The 20,608-nt window shown below is 46.7% G+C and overlaps 1 protein-coding gene across 4 annotated transcripts in view; it reads right to left on the bottom strand.

The window, feature by feature from the left end:
* TRIOBP (TRIO and F-actin binding protein) overlaps positions 1-20,608 on the bottom strand; it is a 117,773-nt gene that overhangs the window by 49,413 nt on the left and 47,752 nt on the right. For all 4 annotated transcript variants that reach the window (XM_056523914.1, XM_056523915.1, XM_056523916.1 and 1 more), the window contains one exon: positions 522-578. In XM_056523914.1, coding sequence (XP_056379889.1) covers positions 522-578 — 57 coding nt within the window. The remainder of the gene's footprint in view (positions 1-521; positions 579-20,608) is intronic.

The raw sequence follows: 20,608 nt of genomic DNA, 5'->3' as shown, positions 1-20,608 counted from the left end.
CTCATCCGTTTTCCATAGACTTCAATGTTAAATTTACTGTATCCGTTTTCTCTTCCGTGTTTTGGACGGTAGAAAAATACTGCATGTGCCGTTTTTTCTGCAGTCAAAAAAAAAAAAAAAATGAAATGAGTGCAGACGGGTGCAAACGGATTGTAAAAGAATCCCATTCACATGAATGGGATTTTTTTAAAACCGTTTTGAATCAGTTTAGAGCCTGCAAAAAAAGGAAACAAAACGGGGGACAGACGGCCGTGTGAACGCACCCTTATCCAGCGTTCACCCGAACACCACAATACGACAGCTGCAGGTACGGTCTTTGTAAACCAGCGATGATGAATTACGGCTCCAGGGATACGGAAAACACGACGTGAAAGAATAAATATTCTCCAACCGTACGGTATACACTACGCATAAACGCTTTCATATACCCGTCCACAACCTGGATAAATATATGTACAACTGGCTACAGTACCTGAGATTAGGATTATTGACCAAGTCACGACTCACGGAGAAGGACTTACCTCTCCGTTTGCATCCAGCAAGGACATCCATCCCTTCTTGAAGTTCAGCAGGTCGGGCTGTTGAGAGAAAACACACATGGACTGCAACTGAACATTCAGTCATACGTATAGAGCAGCACAGGTGAATGCAAAACAAAATAAATAAAAAAATAAAAAATAATTATATATATATATATATATATATATATATATATATATATTTTAGAAAAAATAAAGAAAAAAAAATAAAATTAAAAAAATAAAAATAAAAAATAAAACACAACAAAAAAATAAAAACAAATGAAAAAAATAAATAAAATAAGAAAAACAGAACATATAGTACATATATAGGGGGATGCAATACCACAACCATACAGACACTCTCTAAGCCTGGCAGAAGCTTCATACCTCCAGATCTGAGCTGGCACCTCTCTCCGAGGACGCAAAACATGCATTACTGGGCAACATGGGGACATCTCACCACGCCGGCGTCTTAATCCAATTTCGCGCTCCCTCGTCCTTCCTCTGACATGGCAGCAAAAAGGCCACAAGAATTCAGCCGGGTATCTGACACTTCCCCAAATTAAGGGCTACTTCTATCGGCTCCCCTTGATGCAGTCACTATATACTGCAGTGCCGCACATTTTCAGGCGTACTGTCTATACATTGAGATGACTAACTTTCTATTATATATCTCTAGGACACGAGAGCCTTATCTGACATTTGGTTCTGTCCCTCTCCCCAACCCTTTTCCTTCTCCGGTTACAGAGTTGTTGTCTGTATGAGACGGGACGCTAAGTGACACCCGCCCCTTGGCCACGGGCCCGTTGGTTTTCGAGGGCAAAGGGGGGCAGAGAGACATATGAAGGATATGGCAGATTCGGTTTCACCCTGTGAATATCTCGTGAGAGACATGGCGTAAAGTGAGACTGCCCCCCCCCCCCCCCCCCCCCCAATAGAGAGCAGAAAGGGACTTCAGACACCCAATACCTCGCCGCGATACAGGAGACACTGAATGGAGAGAGAGCGAAGCGAGAAAAGGTCGGCATGCAGCTGGTTAATACAGAGTTACACTACAGGGCTCGTGTATCAATGGCGAGGACGGTGTAGAGAGACTTTTGTAAAAGGTGATAAATATACTGGTAGAGATACAAAAGAAGCTCAGTGCATTAACCCCTTCTTAGTCTGTGATGTACAATTCTGATTTAACAGCCAGGCCATTTAACCCCTAAGATGCGAAGGTCGATGCTGACCACAGCATCTAAGTGGTAAGACAGAGGGTGGGGATGCCCTCCGTTAAGCCAACAGTTACTCCATGAGGTGGCTTTAAGGTCTGCCGTGTACTGAAGTGTATTATATAAAAGACTGGAGCGGCGTTTCCCAACCAGTGTGCTTTCAGCTGTTGCAAAACTACAACTCCCAGCATGCCCGGACAGCCAACGGCTGTCCGGGCATGCTGGGAGTTGTAGTTTTGCAACAGCTGGAAGCACACTTTTTAAGAAAACTTTGGCTTAAACGAACGCATATTCAAGGTCCCTACATACAAAATTGGTACCACCGTATATGAAATGACCTATAGGTTATATACATTTTTTTATTTTATTTTATTTATTTTTTTAACAAAATGTTGTATGTACCAATGAAAGCTACTAAGTTGTATCTGCAAAAATGACTCCATTGATGGCAAAATAAATAGGAAATCTGACAACAGTTTCACCCGCACTTAAAGGGTAGCTCCCACCATCCTATTTTTTTTTTTTTGCTAGCCCGTTCACCCCCCCTGCTACGGCACTAGCCCGTTACCTCCTCCCCCCCCCCCCCGCACCGCCCCGCATACCCCGTTCCCTCATTACACTTGCAGTTACTGCAGAGTCCAGCAGCAGGCGTGCAGGGACAGCGGCGGCAACGAGGTGGCGGCGGCGATGTGCGGGAGGAGTGGCCTCTCAGCCAGTGGCCGGGGAGCCAATGCGCTCGCTCCCGCCTGTCAATCAGACAGGGAGCGAGTGCAGCCTAACTGAAAAAGGGCTGATTGCCACTCCAAAATCAGTCCTTTTTCAGTAGCCGGTTTTTAAATGTAAATTAAACCTTTTTAATGAAAAAAATAATAATAAAAGTATATTAGAGATATGTTGTAGTACATAAGTACTACAACATATCAAAAAATAAAGTTGGTGACAGTGCCCATTTAAGCTGTCACACAGGCTTGTAGGGCGGGTGATGCTGATCATAACGATACTCACGGCGTCCAGATTCGCCCCCAGCCGTTCCGCCGCAATTCGCCTTTTTCTTCAAATGGGGCATGGGCAGAGCTCCAAACCGAGCTAGGGGCACGCTGACGTCATCTTTGCAGGGCGGGCAAACCACCCCCTCCCTGCTCTTGCCCCGTGTTAGTATATGGCGCATGCGCCGGTCCCCTCACTGCTCTTGCGCCCCGTGTGCAAGAGAAGGGAGGGGGGGTTATGAATATTGATGAGTTGAGCGGAGCGCCTCGCGGTGAAGATGACGTCAGCGTGCCCCTAGTTCGGTTCGGAGCTCCGCCCATGCCCCAAGGCCCTCATTTGCATAAAAAGAAAAAAGATGATTTGCGTCGGAATGGCTGGGCTAATCTGGACGCCGTAAGTATCGTTATGATCAGCATCAGCTTTAGTGCGGGTGATACTGCTGACAGATTTCCTTTTTAAAAAAGTAAAATGGAAGTGTGTCATTTTCCACTATCATACAGTAAAATTGGTGGGGCAAAAAAATAAATCAGGGATTTCAAAATACAGAGATGGAAAAGAAAATTAGCTCCATAGTACTGACCTATCTTCAGGATATACACTATACAGTGCGTAGTGCCGGCAGAGCTCTCTATACAGTGTGTAGTGACGGCAGAGCTCTCTATACAGTGTGTAGTGACGGCAGAGCTCTCTATACAGTGTGTAGTGCCGGCAGAGCTCTCTATACAGTGTGTAGTGACGGCAGAGCTCTCTATACAGTGTGTAGTGACGGCAGAGCTCTCTATACAGTGTGTAGTGACGGCAGAGCTCTCTATACAGTGTGTAGTGACGGCAGAGCTCTCTATACAGTGTGTAGTGACGGCAGAGCTCTCTATACAGTGTGTAGTGACGGCAGAGCTCTCTATACAGTGCGTAGTGACGGCAGAGCTCTCCATACAGTGCGTAGTGACGGCAGAGCTCTCCATACAGTGCGTAGTGACGGCAAAGCTCTCCATACAGTGCGTAGTGACGGCAGAGCTCTCTATACAGTGTGTAGTGACGGCAGAGCTCTCTATACAGTGTGTAGTGACGGCAGAGCTCTCCATACAGTGTGTAGTGACGGCAGAGCTCTCCATACAGTGTGTAGTGACGGCAGAGCTCTCCATACAGTGTGTAGTGACGGCAAAGCTCTCCATACAGTGTGTAGTGACGGCAGAGCTCTCTATACAGTGTGTAGTGACGGCAGAGCTCTATACAGTGTGTAGTGACGGCAGAGCTCTCTATACTGTGTGTAGTGACGGCAGAGCTCTCTATACAGTGTGTAGTGACGGCAGAGCTCTCTATACAGTGTGTAGTGACGGCAGAGCTCTCTATACAGTGTGTAGTGACGGCAGAGCTCTCTATACAGTGTGTAGTGACGGCAGAGCTCTCTATACAGTGTGTAGTGACGGCAGAGCTCTCTATACAGTGTGTAGTGACGGCAGAGCTCTCTATACAGTGTGTAGTGACGGCAGAGCTCTCTATACAGTGTGTAGTGACGGCAGAGCTCTCTATACAGTGTGTAGTGACGGCAGAGCTCTCTATACAGTGTGTAGTGACGGCAGAGCTCTCTATACAGTGTGTAGTGACGGCAGAGCTCTCTATACAGTGTGTAGTGACGGCAGAGCTCTCTATACAGTGTGTAGTGACGGCAGAGCTCTCTATACAGTGTGTAGTGACGGCAGAGCTCTCTATACAGTGTGTAGTGACGGCAGAGCTCTCTATACAGTGTGTAGTGACGGCAGAGCTCTCTATACAGTGTGTAGTGACGGCAGAGCTCTCTATACAGTGTGTAGTGACGGCAGAGCTGTCTATACAGTGTGTAGTGACGGCAGAGCTCTCTATACAGTGTGTAGTGACGGCAAAGCTCTCCATACAGTGTGTAGTGACGGCAGAGCTCTCTATACAGTGTGTAGTGACGGCAGAGCTCTATACAGTGTGTAGTGACGGCAGAGCTCTCTATACTGTGTGTAGTGACGGCAGAGCTCTCTATACAGTGTGTAGTGACGGCAGAGCTCTCTATACAGTGTGTAGTGAGGGCAGAGCTCTCTATACAGTGTGTAGTGACGGCAGAGCTCTCTATACAGTGTGTAGTGACGGCAGAGCTCTCTATACAGTGTGTAGTGACGGCAGAGCTCTCTATACAGTGTGTAGTGCCGGCAGAGCTCTCTATACAGTGTGTAGTGACGGCAGAGCTCTCCATACAGTGTCTAGTGCCGGCAGAGCTCTCTATACAGTGTGTAGTGACGGCAGAGCTCTCTATACAGTGTGTAGTGACGGCAGAGCTCTCTATACAGTGTGTAGTGCCGGCAGAGCTCTCTATACAGTGTGTAGTGACTGTGCTGGGTATTGGGACCTGAACTGCAGAAATACCAGGACGGCCACTATACGATGTGTGGCGCTGTCTGCTTCAGACTTTGTTTACTGTACATTTAGGTGCTGCAACTCTGCCAAAACAGCTTATCAGTGGAGTGTCGGATGTTGGACCACACTAAGGTATTAATGGTTTATCCTGAGAATAGAATCAACAAAGAGTCAAAAAATAAAAAAGTAAAAAAAAAGTCCTTTGTAGACTTAAATGGGCGCTGTCAGAATGAAAAACTTTTTATATATGTTGTACTTCTTGTCCTTTCTAATATACTTAATAAGGAATGTTTTCTACTCTATAGAAATCTTGGCTTATTAAAAAAAAATTAAAAAAATTAAAATAAAAAAAACAAAAACACACCACTAGGGGTCCCCATACCATCAAGAACATAATCCTGTCCTGCTGCAGCATCATCTTTCCTATGTTTGTCCCAGCTGAAGCACAGGCAGGGACAAAGTCCAGGAAGTGAGGGCAGGACTAAGACTCCTCTGTGCTCACTCCTGTCCTATCAGACTGCAGCGTGAAAACAAAAAGGAGTAACAGAGCTGCCTGGAGTGATTGGATGAAGAGACCCAGCACAGCACAGCAGACTCAGGGAAGAAGTTAATGCATGGTGAGTGAGGGCAGGCTCAGTGCTTGCCTCTGACACACCCCTTCCCGAGGAGTAGATGTCAGAATGAACGAGCAGCAGAACAGGTAGATTTGTGAGCCAAATACAGAGGCTAGACACATAAAAAGGCATGTAAAGCATCTGCATGAGTAAAATATAGAAGAATTTGTTTTCTGTGACCGTCACGCTATGACCAGTTCGCTTTGATGACCATAGTCCATGTTAAAATGTATTATTTTTGAGTCCAGCACAACACTCACAGATCAGGGTTAGTAAATTCTGAGCAGGCATCTATAGGAGAGAAGGCCATGACCGGAACACAAGCAATAGGAACATAACAATAAACCACATCACACACTATAGAACACAGCGCTCACATACACCTTGTACACGACAAGCCTGATTCAGAAAGAAACATCTGTAGAGAAAAGAAGAAAAGAGTAAAAAAAAGACCAATACAGAGAGACAGGTGACACCCAAATACAAGGCGCCTGAGGGGACAGCGCACATAATACACACGGGATGGGCAAACATAGTAAAACTGAAATAAGCAGGTGAAAAGCATGAATGACAGATGTACAGTATATTATTGTGCAATATACAGCCGGAGCCTGGAAATACTAGTATTACATAACCCTAGAAGTAATGTGCAGGGCATTGTGTCAGGGAGGATAAGAACGTATGGCAATTGGAGATTGGTCATTCCTACACAGCGTTTCCCAACCAGGGTGCCTCCAGCTGTTGCAAAACTACAACTCCCAGCCTACCCGGGCAGCCTTCGGCTGCCCGGGCAGGCTGGGAGTTGTAGTTTTGCAACAGCTGGAGGCACCCTGGTTGGGAAACGCTGTCCTCTGGTTTTGTGTCTAAAGCTCCTATGCAGTTTATGTGTCTCCATGGTAACAGACAACCAATTCCGTGCCGTACTCTGATCCTGCAGTCGCATTCCTCACATCTGTCGGATTCTTGTAACTAAGGCTGGGTTCACACCACGTTTTTGCAATACAGTTCCCAAATCAGGTTTTTGATTAAAAAAAAAACGGATTCCTCAAAACTAGGGATCGACCGATACCGATAATCTGTCACCTTTCAGGCCGATAGCCAATAACTTATACTGATATTCCGGTATAAGTTATCAGCTATTTCAGCGGGCGCTTTAAATCAATGAACTGCAGCGGCTTTTGCCGGGCCAGAGACCGCCACCGCCCGCTTCTCCCCCCCCTACCTGTCCGGGGGTCCTGAGTCTAACCACCACAGCTGCCCCATCACCTCCCCCTCATCCTCTGCCCACATACTGCCGCCGCCCAATCGCCTCCCCCCATCCCCGGTGTTATAATTACCTGTTCCCGGGGTCCGTGATACTTCTGGCTCCGTCGGCATCATGCGCTGTCACTGTGCGCACTGACGGTGATGTCGCGTTGGGGACGTCACTCATCATTGCGCAGCGCACAGCAACAGCCAGAAGTAGCGCAGACCCCGGGAACAGGTAATTATAACACCGGCGATGGGGGGGAGGCGATGGGGCAGCGGCGGTATGTGGGCAGAGGATGGGGGGAGGCGATGGGGCAGCAGCAGCATGTGGGCAGAGGATGGGGGGAGGCAATGGGGCAGCGGCGGCGATGGTCGTCTCTGGCCGGGGGGCAGGGCATTATCGGCATATTGGCAATGTAATTGCAGATACCGATAATGTCCAAAATCGATAATATCGGCCAAACCGATAATCGGTCGATCCCTACTCAAAACCTGACAAAACTGTATCAAAATGTGTATACAAATTTGAATCCATATACGGTTAAAAACTGTATACGGTTTGAAAAATGATGTCCGGTTGCATCTGTTTATTTAAGAAAAAAACACATACGTTTTTAACTTTTCACTCCATTATGAATAAAGTTTCACTTGTTTGATAGAAATTCCAAGAAAAAAAACAGTGCAAAGTCAAAAACCGTATGGTGAAAACCGGATGGAACTGTGCACACATACAGTTCCCATTGACTCCCAAGTAAAAAAAATAAAAAATAAATTTATACATTTCAATACAGTTTTTCACTCGGACCAAATACCATGGTAGGCTACGGTTTTGGGTACGGGAAAAAACTGACAAAACCGTACAGGATGGAAAATGGACACAACCTGATGCATCTTTTGGCATACGGTTTTCAATGGAGAGTCAATGAATACGGTTTTCAAATTGAAAATGTATACGGGAATTGTATTGCAAAAACTTGGTGTGAACCCAGCCTGACTTACCACGTGTACTTTGGCACAAAGGAGATGGAAAAAATAATAATAAAGGTAAAATCGCTCACCATAAGTTTATCCAGCTGGCATGGCTCTGACTCTCAGGGAGGTTTGATTATCTATTAACTTCAGAACGGACTCAGCCCTTGGACACGGCGGTGCGCTTACCAGCTTCACAGCAATAGCCCAAACATGATTCATGACCGAAGAAGGAATGCTGCGGCACTCATCGGGGGAGATTTATCAAATCCTGTCCAGAGGAAAAGTTGCTGAGTTGCCCATAGCAACCAATCAGATCGCTTCTTTCATTTTTAAAAGGACCTATGCAAAATCAAAGCGATCTGATTGGTTGCTATGGGCAACTCAGCAACTTTTCCTCTGGACAGGATTTGATAAATCTCCCCTATCGTGTCTCATCCACTTTATTAGCAGCCTTTGCTGTTGGCGTTTACCTGCTGTGAATAAAACTAATGGGACCAGATAGAGACGCATAGTCTGCATAGGCGCTGTAGTCACAAAACAAAAGGAAGTTCTTTAAAAACACGATTATAAACATGGACATAACATCGGATTCATAAAAGCATAATAAGAAGGTGCAAGATTTTGTGCCAATAAATAATTCCAGCATCATGGACTCACATAGCACTGGAAAGAAAACTACAGAAAGTATAGGGGATAAGATGTCTGATCGTAGGGTGTCTGGCCACTGGGATTCCCCGAGATCTCCCACCCGGCACCCCAGCGTTCTGAACAGTCCAGGTTTGGGCGGCCATGGTCATGATGTGACGCCCTCTACATTCATGTCTATAGGAGGCGGCGTGACGGCTGTGGGGTGGAGTAACCCTTTAAAAGTAGTCCAGTGATGAAAAACGTATCCCCTATCCCAAGGATAGGGGATAAGTTTCAGATCACGGGGGGGGGGTCCGACCGCTGGGGCCCCCCGCGATCTCCTGTACGGGGTCCTGGCTAGCTGGCGGCTGACACGCCCCCTCAATACATCGCTATGGCAGAGCTGGAGATTGCCGAAGGCAGCGCTCCGGTTCTGCCATAACGATGTATTGAGGGGGGGTGTCAGCTGTCGCTGCGTGCGGTGGTCGACACCCACTATCTGGCCAGCAAGCCGCGGCCCCAGTACAGGAGATCGCGGGGTCCCCAGCGGTCGGACCCCCTGCGATCTGATACTTATCCTTAGGATAGGGGATAAGTTTTCCGGCACTGAACTTTCTGGACTTATTGGCATTTTGGTCTGACGTATGACCAAACACGTTTACAGTCAGAAAATGACCTGAATGTAACCACTAGCTGACTACATTCGGGCCATCTAAGTCCATGGGGCCCTCCATGCAGCAGATTTTGTCTGCATATGTGTGGAATAGAAGGCTGATGATCGTGATGTGAACGCGCCCTAAACTGCGTCTCAATACTTCTGAGGAGCATAAAAAAGGGCCCTTCTTGGATATCACAACAGTGCAAAAAGTAAGAACTCTAATCCCATCCAGCCCTGGTCCCACCATACTCCCCCCGAAAGCAAGAAGGTGAGTGACAACCCCACAAGAGCTCAGAGATCTGTCATCATCACCTCTCATCCAAATTTAATGGGGTACTCCGCCCCTAAGGGATAAGATGTCTGATGGCGAACGTCCCACCGCTGGGGACCCCTGCAATCTCCCTGCTGCACCCGGCATTTGTTTAGAGCGTCGGGTGCAGCGCCGGAGGTTGGTGACATCACGGCCACACACCCTCAATGCAAGTCTATGGGAGGGGGCGTGACGACAGTCACGCCCCCTCCCATAGACTTGCATTGAGGGTGTGTGGCCGTGATGTCACGAGCTGGGCGGAAATTATCTTTAATCACAATTTGGCGGATTTCGTCATAAAATTGAACAGGTGCAATCGTCTGCCGAAATCCGATTCCTCGCCAGACGTTTCAGCTCTACACAGAGTATATAGACAGTATACGGCTAGCCTGGTCTATCCCCAAAAATTCTGACATAAACCCAAGGGGCACAGCAGAATGCAATATCTTTTTATTCTAGCAGCACCAGGACCCCCAACTATTGACGCAGCGGAGACACAATTAACTCGTTCACATGTACAGAACACTTCCTATAAAGAGTTCCATTGTAAGGGTAGGTTCACATGGGCGGATTTTTTTTACTTCAATGGGACTTGGAGCGTAAATTCCGCCGCGGAAAATCTGCTGCGGACAGCCGAGAAGAGCCCGCCCCCTTTCAAATACGCAGCGGAAAACCCGCTAAAAAAAAAAAAACGCCCGTGTGAACCTACCCTTAGGCTGAAAAAAATTAAAGAATTCTTCATAACCTAAACTGCTCCCAAAAAGTGACAACCCAGACAACCCTATGGCAGCGCCCGAGCCGGTACAGCAGGGGAAGTAGCCACCACCTGATGACTTCCTGCTCAGGACCCTCTATGACGTCGTGAGGCCCTGACTGGTCATAAGGACAAGGGGACGTCCTGTTCCTGAGATGCTTGGAGTAAATAAAAAACAAATAAATAAATAAAAATTATATAAAAAATAAATAAATAAAAAAAATTATATAAAATAAAATAAATAAAAAGAACAAAATCTAATCAAAATCATTTTACAAGATCATGATATTGGACAACGTGTATGCAGTCAGTGCCGGCGCATGATATGGCAGAGGTTTATATCGTCCTCCAGGGGGCGATGTGCAGCCTGGGAATTACCCACGGCTGCGAATTCCCAGGATGATGGGAGTTGTTGTGGTTTCATAACCACTGAAGCGGAAGAGGTCGGAGAATCCTGCTCTATAAACAACACGACAGTGTGACCATGTATTGGTTTTTATGTAGTGTCACATCTAGCGTCTTCCCCCTAAAGAGCTCCGCCCCACGCGACAGAAAACACGTAAAGGCTCTGATGACGTCTCACAGGGGTCACCTGGGTCTCCCATATTAAGGGACGCATATATTTCCCCCCTATCCTTTTTTCTCTATAGGGTACTCCACTGGAAAACATTTACGCTGTCCGGGCATGCTGGGAGTTGTAGTTTTGCAACAGCTGGAGGGACACTGTTGGGAAAACACTGCAATAAAGGGGTACTCCACTGAAAAACGTTTTTCTATTAAATCAACTGGTGCCAGAAACCTAAACAGATTTGTAAATTACTTCTAATTTAAAAATCTTAATCCTTCCAGTACTTATCAGCTGATGTATGCTCCATAGGAAGTTCTTTTCTTTTTGAATTTCTTTTCTGTCTGACCACAGTGCTCTCTGCTGACACCTCTGTCCATAGCAGGAGAGGTTTGCTATGGGGATTGGCTCCTACTCTGGACAGAGGTGTCAGCACAGAGCACCGTGGTCAGACAGAAAGGACATTTAAAAAGAAAAGAATTTCCTCTGTAGTATACAGCAGCTGATAAGTACTGGAAGGATTAAGATTTTTAAATAGAAGTAATTTAAATCTGTTTAACTTTCTGGCACCAGTTGATTTAAAAGAAAACGTTTTTCCGTGGAGTACCCCTTTAATGCAGTGTTTTCCAAACAGTGTCCCTCCAGCTGTTGCAAAACTACAACTCCCAGCATGCCCGGACAGCCTTCGGCTGTCCGGTCATGCTGGGAATTGTAGTTTTGCAACAGCTGAAGGGTCACTGTTTGGAAAACATCGGCTTCACGGCACAGTTCTAACGCCAGGCTCCGTCCTATGCTGCATACGGTTCTATCCTTCTCATCCAGTATGATGGAACCTACATCGCAGCCTGCAACACATGTGAACGGCACCTTAGAAAAGCTGGGTGACAACATACAGGCCAGGGTGTGCCAGCCATGTTTCCCAGTGCCCTGAATGGCAACATCAAACAGCATCTGCAATAGGACTAGGCAGCAACCTATAGCAGTAGACTTGTCACCCTGCTTTCCCAGTGCCCTGAATAGCAATGTCATACAGCATCTTCCATAGGACTAGGCATCCACCAATAGAATTAGACAGGTCACCCAGCTTTCCTAGTACCCTAAATAGCAATGTCATACACATACAGCATCTTCCATAAGACTAGGCAACAACCTATAAGAGCAGACAGGTCACCCAGCTTTCCTAGTACCCTAAATTGCAATGTCATAAACATAAGGCATCTTTTATAGGACTGGCCAGCCACCTATAGGCATAGAAAGGTCACCCGGCTTTCCTTCCCATTGACCTGAATAAAAAATGTCATTCATCATGTTTCATAGGACTGGGCAGCCTCCTATAGCAGCAGACAGGTCACCCAGCTTTCCCAGTGGCCTAAATTGCAATGTCATACAGCATCTTCCACAGGACTAGGCAGGTCACCCAGTTTTCCTAGAGCACTGAATAACAATGTCATAGACATAACAGCATATTCCATTAGACTAGGCAGTCGCCTATAGGAGCAGACAGGTCACCCAGCTTTCCCAGTGCCCAAAATAGTAATGTCATACATAGACAGCATCATCTATAGGACTGGGCAGTCAGGTCAGCCAGCTTTCCCAGTGCTCTGAATATCAATGTCATACACATACAGCAAGTTCCATAGGACTGGGCAACCAACAATAGAAGCAGACAGGTCACCCTGCTTTTCCCAGACCCTGAACAGCAAAGTCATACACATACAGCATCTTCCATAGGACCGGGCAGTCACTTATAGGAGCAGACGGGTCACCCAGCTTTCCCAGTGCTCTGAATAGCAATGTCATACACACACAGCATCTTCCACATGACTAGGCAGCCACCTTTAGCAACAGACAGGTCACTCAGCTTTCCCAGGAGCGCAAAGGGCCACCAATAAAAAGTTATCAAACTTTCCACGAGCAGCTACAATGACAGTGTATGAGGCTCCGCGGTATCTGAGCCGGTGACCGCCCCCATCCCGCCCGGTGCTGCACCCTGTGCCCGTCTCACCGTCATGTCTCCCGGTCACTTCCTGCGCTCCGCACGGCCCCCGCCTCTTCTTACGGCTCCTCAGAAAAGTCGCTCAAAAGTCTCCAACTTCTTATTCCTTGTAACCTTTTCCCTTGTGTTTCCTATAGTTTTTTTTTAATCTTTTTTTTTTTTCACAAACTTCCTGGGAGGGGACAGGAAAACTACCCCAACGAGGAAGGAGGAACCAACAGGGAGGGGAGGAGGGCGGCCTCATAGGAAGTGTACGGTGACACCACAGGAACTAACACACTGTGCCGGAGCTTCTGCTGTGTGTGTGTGTGACACAAACTGGACAGGAACTACACCTCCCAGCAGGCCACAGACAGGACACAGCTTCACAGCAAAGCCTAATAAACAACACACCATCAAACACTATGGCTTCCTAGCCTTGTCTGGTAGGAGATGCTGGGAGTTGTAGTGCGCCCTGTCTTCATATATCCAACCCGGGGTAAAAAACAAACAAAAAAAAAACCTTATATATATGTAACCCCTTTAACTTTGGGGACATTTTAAGTGACACTAGACAGGATGGGGTGTATTGACAAGTATAGGCTCAGAGTGAACCTCTCTCGGTTGTCCAGGCATGCTGGGAGTTGTAGTTTTGCAACAGCTGGAGGCACCCTGGTTGGTAAACACTGCTCTGTAAAGAGGGAGCTTTGTTTTATGCTCTGTTTAACCCCTTAAGGACCCAGCCCATTTTCACCTTAAAGGGGTATTCCGGGCAAAAACATCTTATCCCCTATCGAAAGGATAGGGAATAAGATGTCTGACCGCGGGGGGTCCGCCACTGGGACCCCCGCGATCTCCCTGCAGCAGCCCACATTCTATGCGTAGCTGCGTCTGAAGTTTCAGAAACCTCCGGGCTTCCGAGACGGGGACGTCACGCCGCACCACCTCCATTCATTTCTATGGGAGGGGGCGTAACGGCCGCAACGCCCACTCCCATACACATGAATGGAGGGGGCGTGATGTCACGTCACGTCCCCGTCTGGGAAGCCTGGAGGTTTCCGAAACTTCAGACGCAGCTACGTATAGAATGCGGGCTGCTCCAGGGAGATTGTGGGGGTCCCAGCGGCGTGGCGTGCCCCCCCCCCGTGATCATACATCTTATTCCCTATCCTTTCGATAGGGGTTAAGATGTTTTTGCTCGGAATACCCCTTTAAGGACTCAGACCTTTTTTTTTTTTTTGCAATTTTGCCCACTGTCACTTTAAGCATTAATAACTCTGGGATGCTTTTACCATTTATTCTGATTCCAAGAATCAAAAAAAGAATTTCCTCTGTAGTATACTGCAGCTGATAAGTACTGAAAGGATTAAGATTTTTAAAGTAATTTACAAATCTGTTTAACTTTCTGACACCAGTTGATTTAAAAGGAAAAAAAAGTTTTTCAGTGGAGTACCCCTTTAATGCAGTGTTTTCCAAACAGTGTCCCTCCAGCTGTTGCAAAACTACAACTCCCAGCATGCCCGGACAGCCTTCGGCTGTCCGGGCATGCTGGGAATTGTAGTTTTGCAACAGCTGAAGGGACACTGTTTGGAAAACATTGGCTTAACGGCACAGTTCTAGCTCAATTCGGTTCATCCATTCTTTAGGCTCTGTTCACATTTGCGCTGTTATTTCTGTTTTGAATCATAGAAGCAGAAATTCGAAGTCCCAAAAGCGCACCCGACAGACCCCACTGACTTATACTGGGAGGTCCCAGGCTCCGTCCTATGCTGCATACGGTTCTATCCTTCTCATCGGGTATGATAGAACCTACATCGCAGCCTGCAACACATGTGAACGGCGCTTTAAAGGGGTACTCCCGTGGAAAACTTTTTTTTTTTTTAAATCAACTGGTGCCAGAAAGTTAAACAGATTTGTAAATCACTTCTATTAAAAAAAAATCTCAATCCTTCCAGTACTTTTTAGGAGCTGTATACTAAAGAGAAATCCAAAAAAGAAATGCATTTCCTCTGATGTCATGACCACAGTGCTCTCTGCTGTCCATTTTAGGAACTGTCCAGAGCAGGAGAAAATCCCCATAGCAAACATATGCTGCTCTGGACAGTTCCTAAAATGGACAGCAGAGGTCAGCAGAGAGCACTGTGGTTTACTGTGGTTTACATCCACATATGGGGTTACAAATTTTGGGGGGCTTTTTTCCTATTTTCACTTGTAAAAATGAAAAATTTAGGGTAACACCAGCATTTTAGTGAATTTTTTTTTTTCATTTTCCCATCCAACTTTAACAAAAATGTGTCAAACACCTGTGGGGTGTTAAGGCTCACTATATATATATATATTTTTTTTTTTTTTGCTTTTATGTTAGAACCGCTGTAAAATCAGCCACCCCTGTGCAAATCACTAATTTAGGCCTAAAATGTACATAGTGCGCTCTCACTCCTGAGCCTTGTTGTGCGTCCGCAGATCATTTTACGTCCACATATGGGGTATTTCCGTACTCAGGAGAAATTGTGTTTCAAATTTTGGGGGTCTTTTTTCCTCATGTGAAAATGAAAAGTAAAGGGCAACACCAGCATTTTAGTCTAAAATTTTTTATTTTTTGACACTAACATGCTGGTGTAGACCCCAACTTTTCCTTTTCATAAGGGGTAAAAGGAGAAAAAGCCCCCCCAGATTTGTTAGGCAATTTCCCCCGAGTACGGAGATACCCCATGTGGCCCTAAACTGTTGCCTTGAAATACGACAGGGCTCTGAAGTGAGAGAGCGCCATGTGCATTTGAGGACTAAATAAGGGATTTGCATGGGACGGACCCGGATGCAAGCCTCCTCCACCAAAAATACTGTACGTCAATGTTCCCCAAACAGGGTGCCTCCAGCTATGGCAACACTCCCAGCATGCCTGGACAGTCAATGGCTGTCCGGCAATACTGGGAGTTATATTGCAACAGCTGGAGGGTCCGTTTTGGAAACCGTGCCGTACAAGACGCTTTACATTTTATTTGGGGGGTGGGGGGGGGGGGCAGTGTTAGGGTGTGTATATGTAGTGTTTTTTCACCCTTTATTTTGTGTAGGTGTAGTGTAGTGTTTTTAGGGTACATTCATACGGGCGGGGGTTTACAGGTTCACTTGGGGGGGGGGGCGCAAACCTTCAGCTGTTGCAAAACTACAACCCACAGCATGCACTGACAGACCATACATGCTGGGAGTTGTAGTTATGCAACAGCTGGAGGCACACTGGTTAGGAAACACTGAGTTAGGTAACAGACTACCACAGTGTTTCCGCACCAGTGTACCTCAAGCTGTTGCAAAACTACAACTCCCAGCATGCATGGTCTGTCAGTGCATGCTGGGAGTTGTAGGAAACAGGCAGTGTTTCCCAACCAGTGTGCCACCAGTTGTGGCAAAACTACAACTCACAGCATGCACGGACAACCGAAGGGCATGCTGGGAGTTGTAGTTCTGCAACATCTGGCCCTTCAGATGTTGCCGAACCACAATGCTCAGCATGCCTGGACTGTCTGAGCATGCTGGGAGTTGTAGTTCTGACACATCTGGCCCTTCAGATGTTGCCGAACCACAACGCTCAGCATGTCTGGACAGTCTGGGCATGCTGGGAGTTTTAGATTTGCAACATCTGGAAGTGCAGTTTGGAGACCACTATACAGTGGTGTCCAAACTGTAGCCCTCCAGATGTTGCAAAACTACAACTCCCAGCATGGGCTGTCTGGCATGCTGGGAGTTGTAGTTGTGAAACTACAAGGCAGCAGTGAAGATCACTTAGCACATCCTCACTGCTGCCTCTGTTTCCGCCGCCTGCATTCTGCTGCCACTCGTCCTCCCGCTACCTACCGCCAGCCCCCTCTTCCATAGCGGCTGGTAACCGTCGCCACTATCTTTCCCCCGCTCTTGCCGGACATCCAGGGGCGGGCAGAGCTGGGGATCTAAACGTTATCAGCTGCTGTATACTACAGAGGAAGTTGTATTTCTTTCTGGAGTTCTTTTCTGCCTGACCACATGCTTTCTGCTGACACCTCTGTCCTAATCAGGAACTGTCCAGAGCAGGAGAGGTTTGCTATGGGGATTTGCTCCTACTCTGGACAGTTCCTGAGACAGACAGAGGTGTCAGCAGAGAGCACTGTGGTCAGACAGAAAAGAATTCCAGAAAGAAATACAACTTCGTGGGGAGCATACAGCAGCAGTACTGGAAGGATTAATATTTTTTAATAGAAGTAATTTACAAATCTGTTTAACTTTCTGGCACCAGTTGATTTAAAAAAAAAAAAATGTTTTCCACTGGAGTACCCCTTTAAAGCACAACTGTCATGAGATTTGGGGCATATAACCTAACCGCAGTGTGTGTATGGTGTGTAAGATATGTCTGCAGCCTTTGTTTTATCCCTCGTAATGTCGGTCGGCACTTAGAAATGAAAGATAAGGGGGCGCATGTGCTGGGACCTGTGTGTCAATCACACTGCGGTCCCAGTGCTGGTATAGAAGGGATAGACGTGGCGGCTGTGGGGCATAGCGAACCCCTGTCCACGCCTATTAGACTGTCAGTGGCTGCATATTAAAGTGTTTTTTGAGCTAATAAAAGCCATAATAAGAGGGATAAAAGTAAGGCTGCAGATATATCTTACACCCCATACACACACTGTGGTTAGGTTATATGCCCCACACCTCATGACAGTTGCGCTTTAAGTTAATGTGACCATCGGGACCTGTTTTGGGGCCGTTCAGCTCTAAGGGAAAAAAAACTGAACAGACCCAGACAGGACGGATCACAACAGCACTGTAAACCCACCTTTACCTTTATTTTAGCTAAATATATATATATATAATTTTTGCATAAAATGGGGGGGGGGGGGGGGAATTGCTTTGTAACACTGTATTCTTAACCCTTTTAACTTTTGTTTTCTTTCACTGGAGATGTGCGAGGCCTTATTGTTTGCATTGTACGCTGTAGTTTTATTTAGTTATTGATACACTTTTGGGATAAATGTGAATTTCTGATCACTTTTTGTCTCTTGCACAGACTTTGGACTCCTGCTGTCCTTGCAGAAGTCCAAAATCAGGAAATACAGTCTGGAATGCTGAGGGGTGTGTGTGCAGCCTTAGCCAGTCATAGCTCATCTCATACTGAGCTGCTCTGGGCTGTGTGTAGCAGAGTGAGGGAGGAAGTTCTCCCCTGTATGGCTTCAGATGATGTCACGCCTGCTGGAGAACGTCCCTTCCCAGTCTGTGAATCTGAGGCTGAGCAGAAAATACAGAGCAATATCTATGTAGAAAACTAAAAAACAATAAAAATAAAGGCAGGGGGTGGTTTGTTGTGATGGGGCAGTGAACTGGGAGGATTATAAAATATAACAAGATCATGAGAGGTCCTCTTTAAGGGTTTTTTGTAATATATTTTTAGGAACTTTATTTAAGCTTAGCTTTTACTCTGGGAATTTAAACATGTGTTTACATAACACTCACGTTTCAGTAGACTGGAACACTGATGATAGTGCATCCGCTGGACCTGTGTGGTAGATGACTAGGACCGTACCAGGGAGTGGAGTCTAAGTAGCCGCTGGTTTTCACCAGAGCCTGCCGCAATGCGGGATGGACTTGCACCCAGGTCGCTACCCCTGGCACGGCTCAACCACATAGGTGGCTGAGGAGATTCGAGGCACAGGTAGTATAAGACAACTCGTGGTCAGGATAGCAGAAAGTCAGGGCTGGCGGCACAGTAGCATAGTCAGGAACGTAGCAAGTGGTGTGTAGGCAGGTGGCAAAGGAGCAAGGTCAGGTCACAGAGCAAAGGGTATGATACACGGCAAGGTAACTCTCAGGAACGCTTTCTCTCGGGCACTAGGGCAACAAAGATCCGGCAGAGAAGTGTGGGAGGTGGAGGAATCTATCAATGAGCCACAGGAGTTACTTCACTAATGGGCGCACTGCCCCTTCAAATCTTAAAGTTCTGGCATGTTCGCGCCCCAGGGGACGGGAACACGTGTGCTAGAGCAGAGAGGCAGAGGCAGGGGCAGGAGAAGCACCAGGTGAGTGACTGGCTGTGATTCGCATGTGGGCGTGTCCCCCGATGCGAATCCCAGCCCCGCCGGCAGCAGTAGGTAACGGGACCATGCGCTCAGTTTTTGGGGGGGAAACATTGATTTATTATTATATAAGTTGTTCCAATTGTACGTTATTGTGTCTTTTTGCTGTTTGTTTTTCAATCCCTCTAATTTACTTTTTAAACATGAAAGAGAACTATCAGGCAAGAAAATTTATCTGGGGGGACCTCAAACCACACATCCCCCCCCCCCCCCCGCCCCGGGGTTCTCCTGCATGGCACCCAGGTTCTTCCCCATTCCTGGGGTGTGTTGACCTCCCCCCCGCCCCCACGAGGCAGTGGCCGACACACCACCTCCATGTATCTCTATGGGAGGGCCGGAGATACTGCGTTTGTCTGACAGCTACACCATCAGTAGAAAATGGTGCATGCATCAAGCATGGCCAAATTGCACCAAGTCTAGTTGTTCGTAAGTATTTGTCACAAAATATTAGCATACATGATGTGGTGGTGCTTGTTGCACCAAATTTACTTTACTCTTTGTGCCATTTTGATACTTTTCTTTCAACTCCTTAATGCACTGTAAAGTAGTTTTCATACTACAATATTGCCTTTTGGCTTTTAAACTTGAAGTTAGTCTGAAATCCATCCCCTGTCTTAGTCGGGTCCTGTCAGTTGGACCAAAAGTTTAGATCCTGAGAGAAGGCCCCCACCACATCTGCTAGATGAAAGAGCTGAGGAACGTGCTCTCCATCACCTGAAGTGCAAGAAAAAGTGCAAATGTGTCACACTAACAAAAAGTGCACAAAGGATGCGGTCTATCGCTAAGCCCTTTTCCAACCGGAGAGAGGCCCCCCAACAAACCTTACCCTTCACCTCCGAGCCAAAAGGCACCTGCAAGGATCCAGGTTCAATGCCCCTTTTCGCCGAAGCTAAACCCATCGATAACCAGCCCTACATTGCATACAGTCTAGAAGTGGTCCAGATGGCTGGATGAGGTTCTTTTAAAGCAGTTTGTGGAAGGTACTGATTGTCCTTAATGAGAACCTGGTGTAGGGACTTTTACAGGCAATGCTTTCTGGGAAACAGTATGCAAACAAGCTCCACCAGAAGGAGAAGGAAGAATACCATCTCTCTAGTGCCATCTATTGGTAGATACCTTGTACTGCATGTCACTGCCCAATCTCATCAAAGAGCCTTGAAACATGACTAGGGATTATCTACCAAACCAGAGACACCCATCAGGACACTGAAGACATCATCTGACACGTCTTAATAAATTGTCGGACATGTAGAAGAGGACCCAATTGTCCATAATTAAAGGTAAAGAAAGATTTCTCTGGCATGTCCCTGACGAACATATAAGATCACGGTATTACATCCTACAGTTGTAGATTCACTCAGGCTCATGACTGCACAGTGATGGGATGGGAAAGGGAGGGTCCTGAGAGAGGGATGAGGATAAGTATCTGAGAATGGGATAACAGCTTAGCATGTAATTGCAGGCACTCCCTGTCCCAAAAACTTAAGATGATGGAGTCTGGAACACAGCTAAGCTTACGGAATACAGATACAATACTTAAAGGGGTACTCCGGTGGCCAAGGGTTTTTTCTGGTTTTTATACATACATTTTCTGTTGAGTTTCATCTTCAGTCTGCTGTCTTGTGTACTCTTAGTTGTTATTTCTGTCCCTGTTACTTTCCTGTCTGGGCTTGTAGTGTAGTGTGAATT

The sequence above is a fragment of the Hyla sarda genome, chromosome 6, assembly GCF_029499605.1.
Source record: "Hyla sarda isolate aHylSar1 chromosome 6, aHylSar1.hap1, whole genome shotgun sequence".
Lineage (NCBI taxonomy): Eukaryota > Metazoa > Chordata > Amphibia > Anura > Hylidae > Hyla > Hyla sarda.
This window is presented reverse-complemented; position numbering and strand designations above follow the sequence as displayed.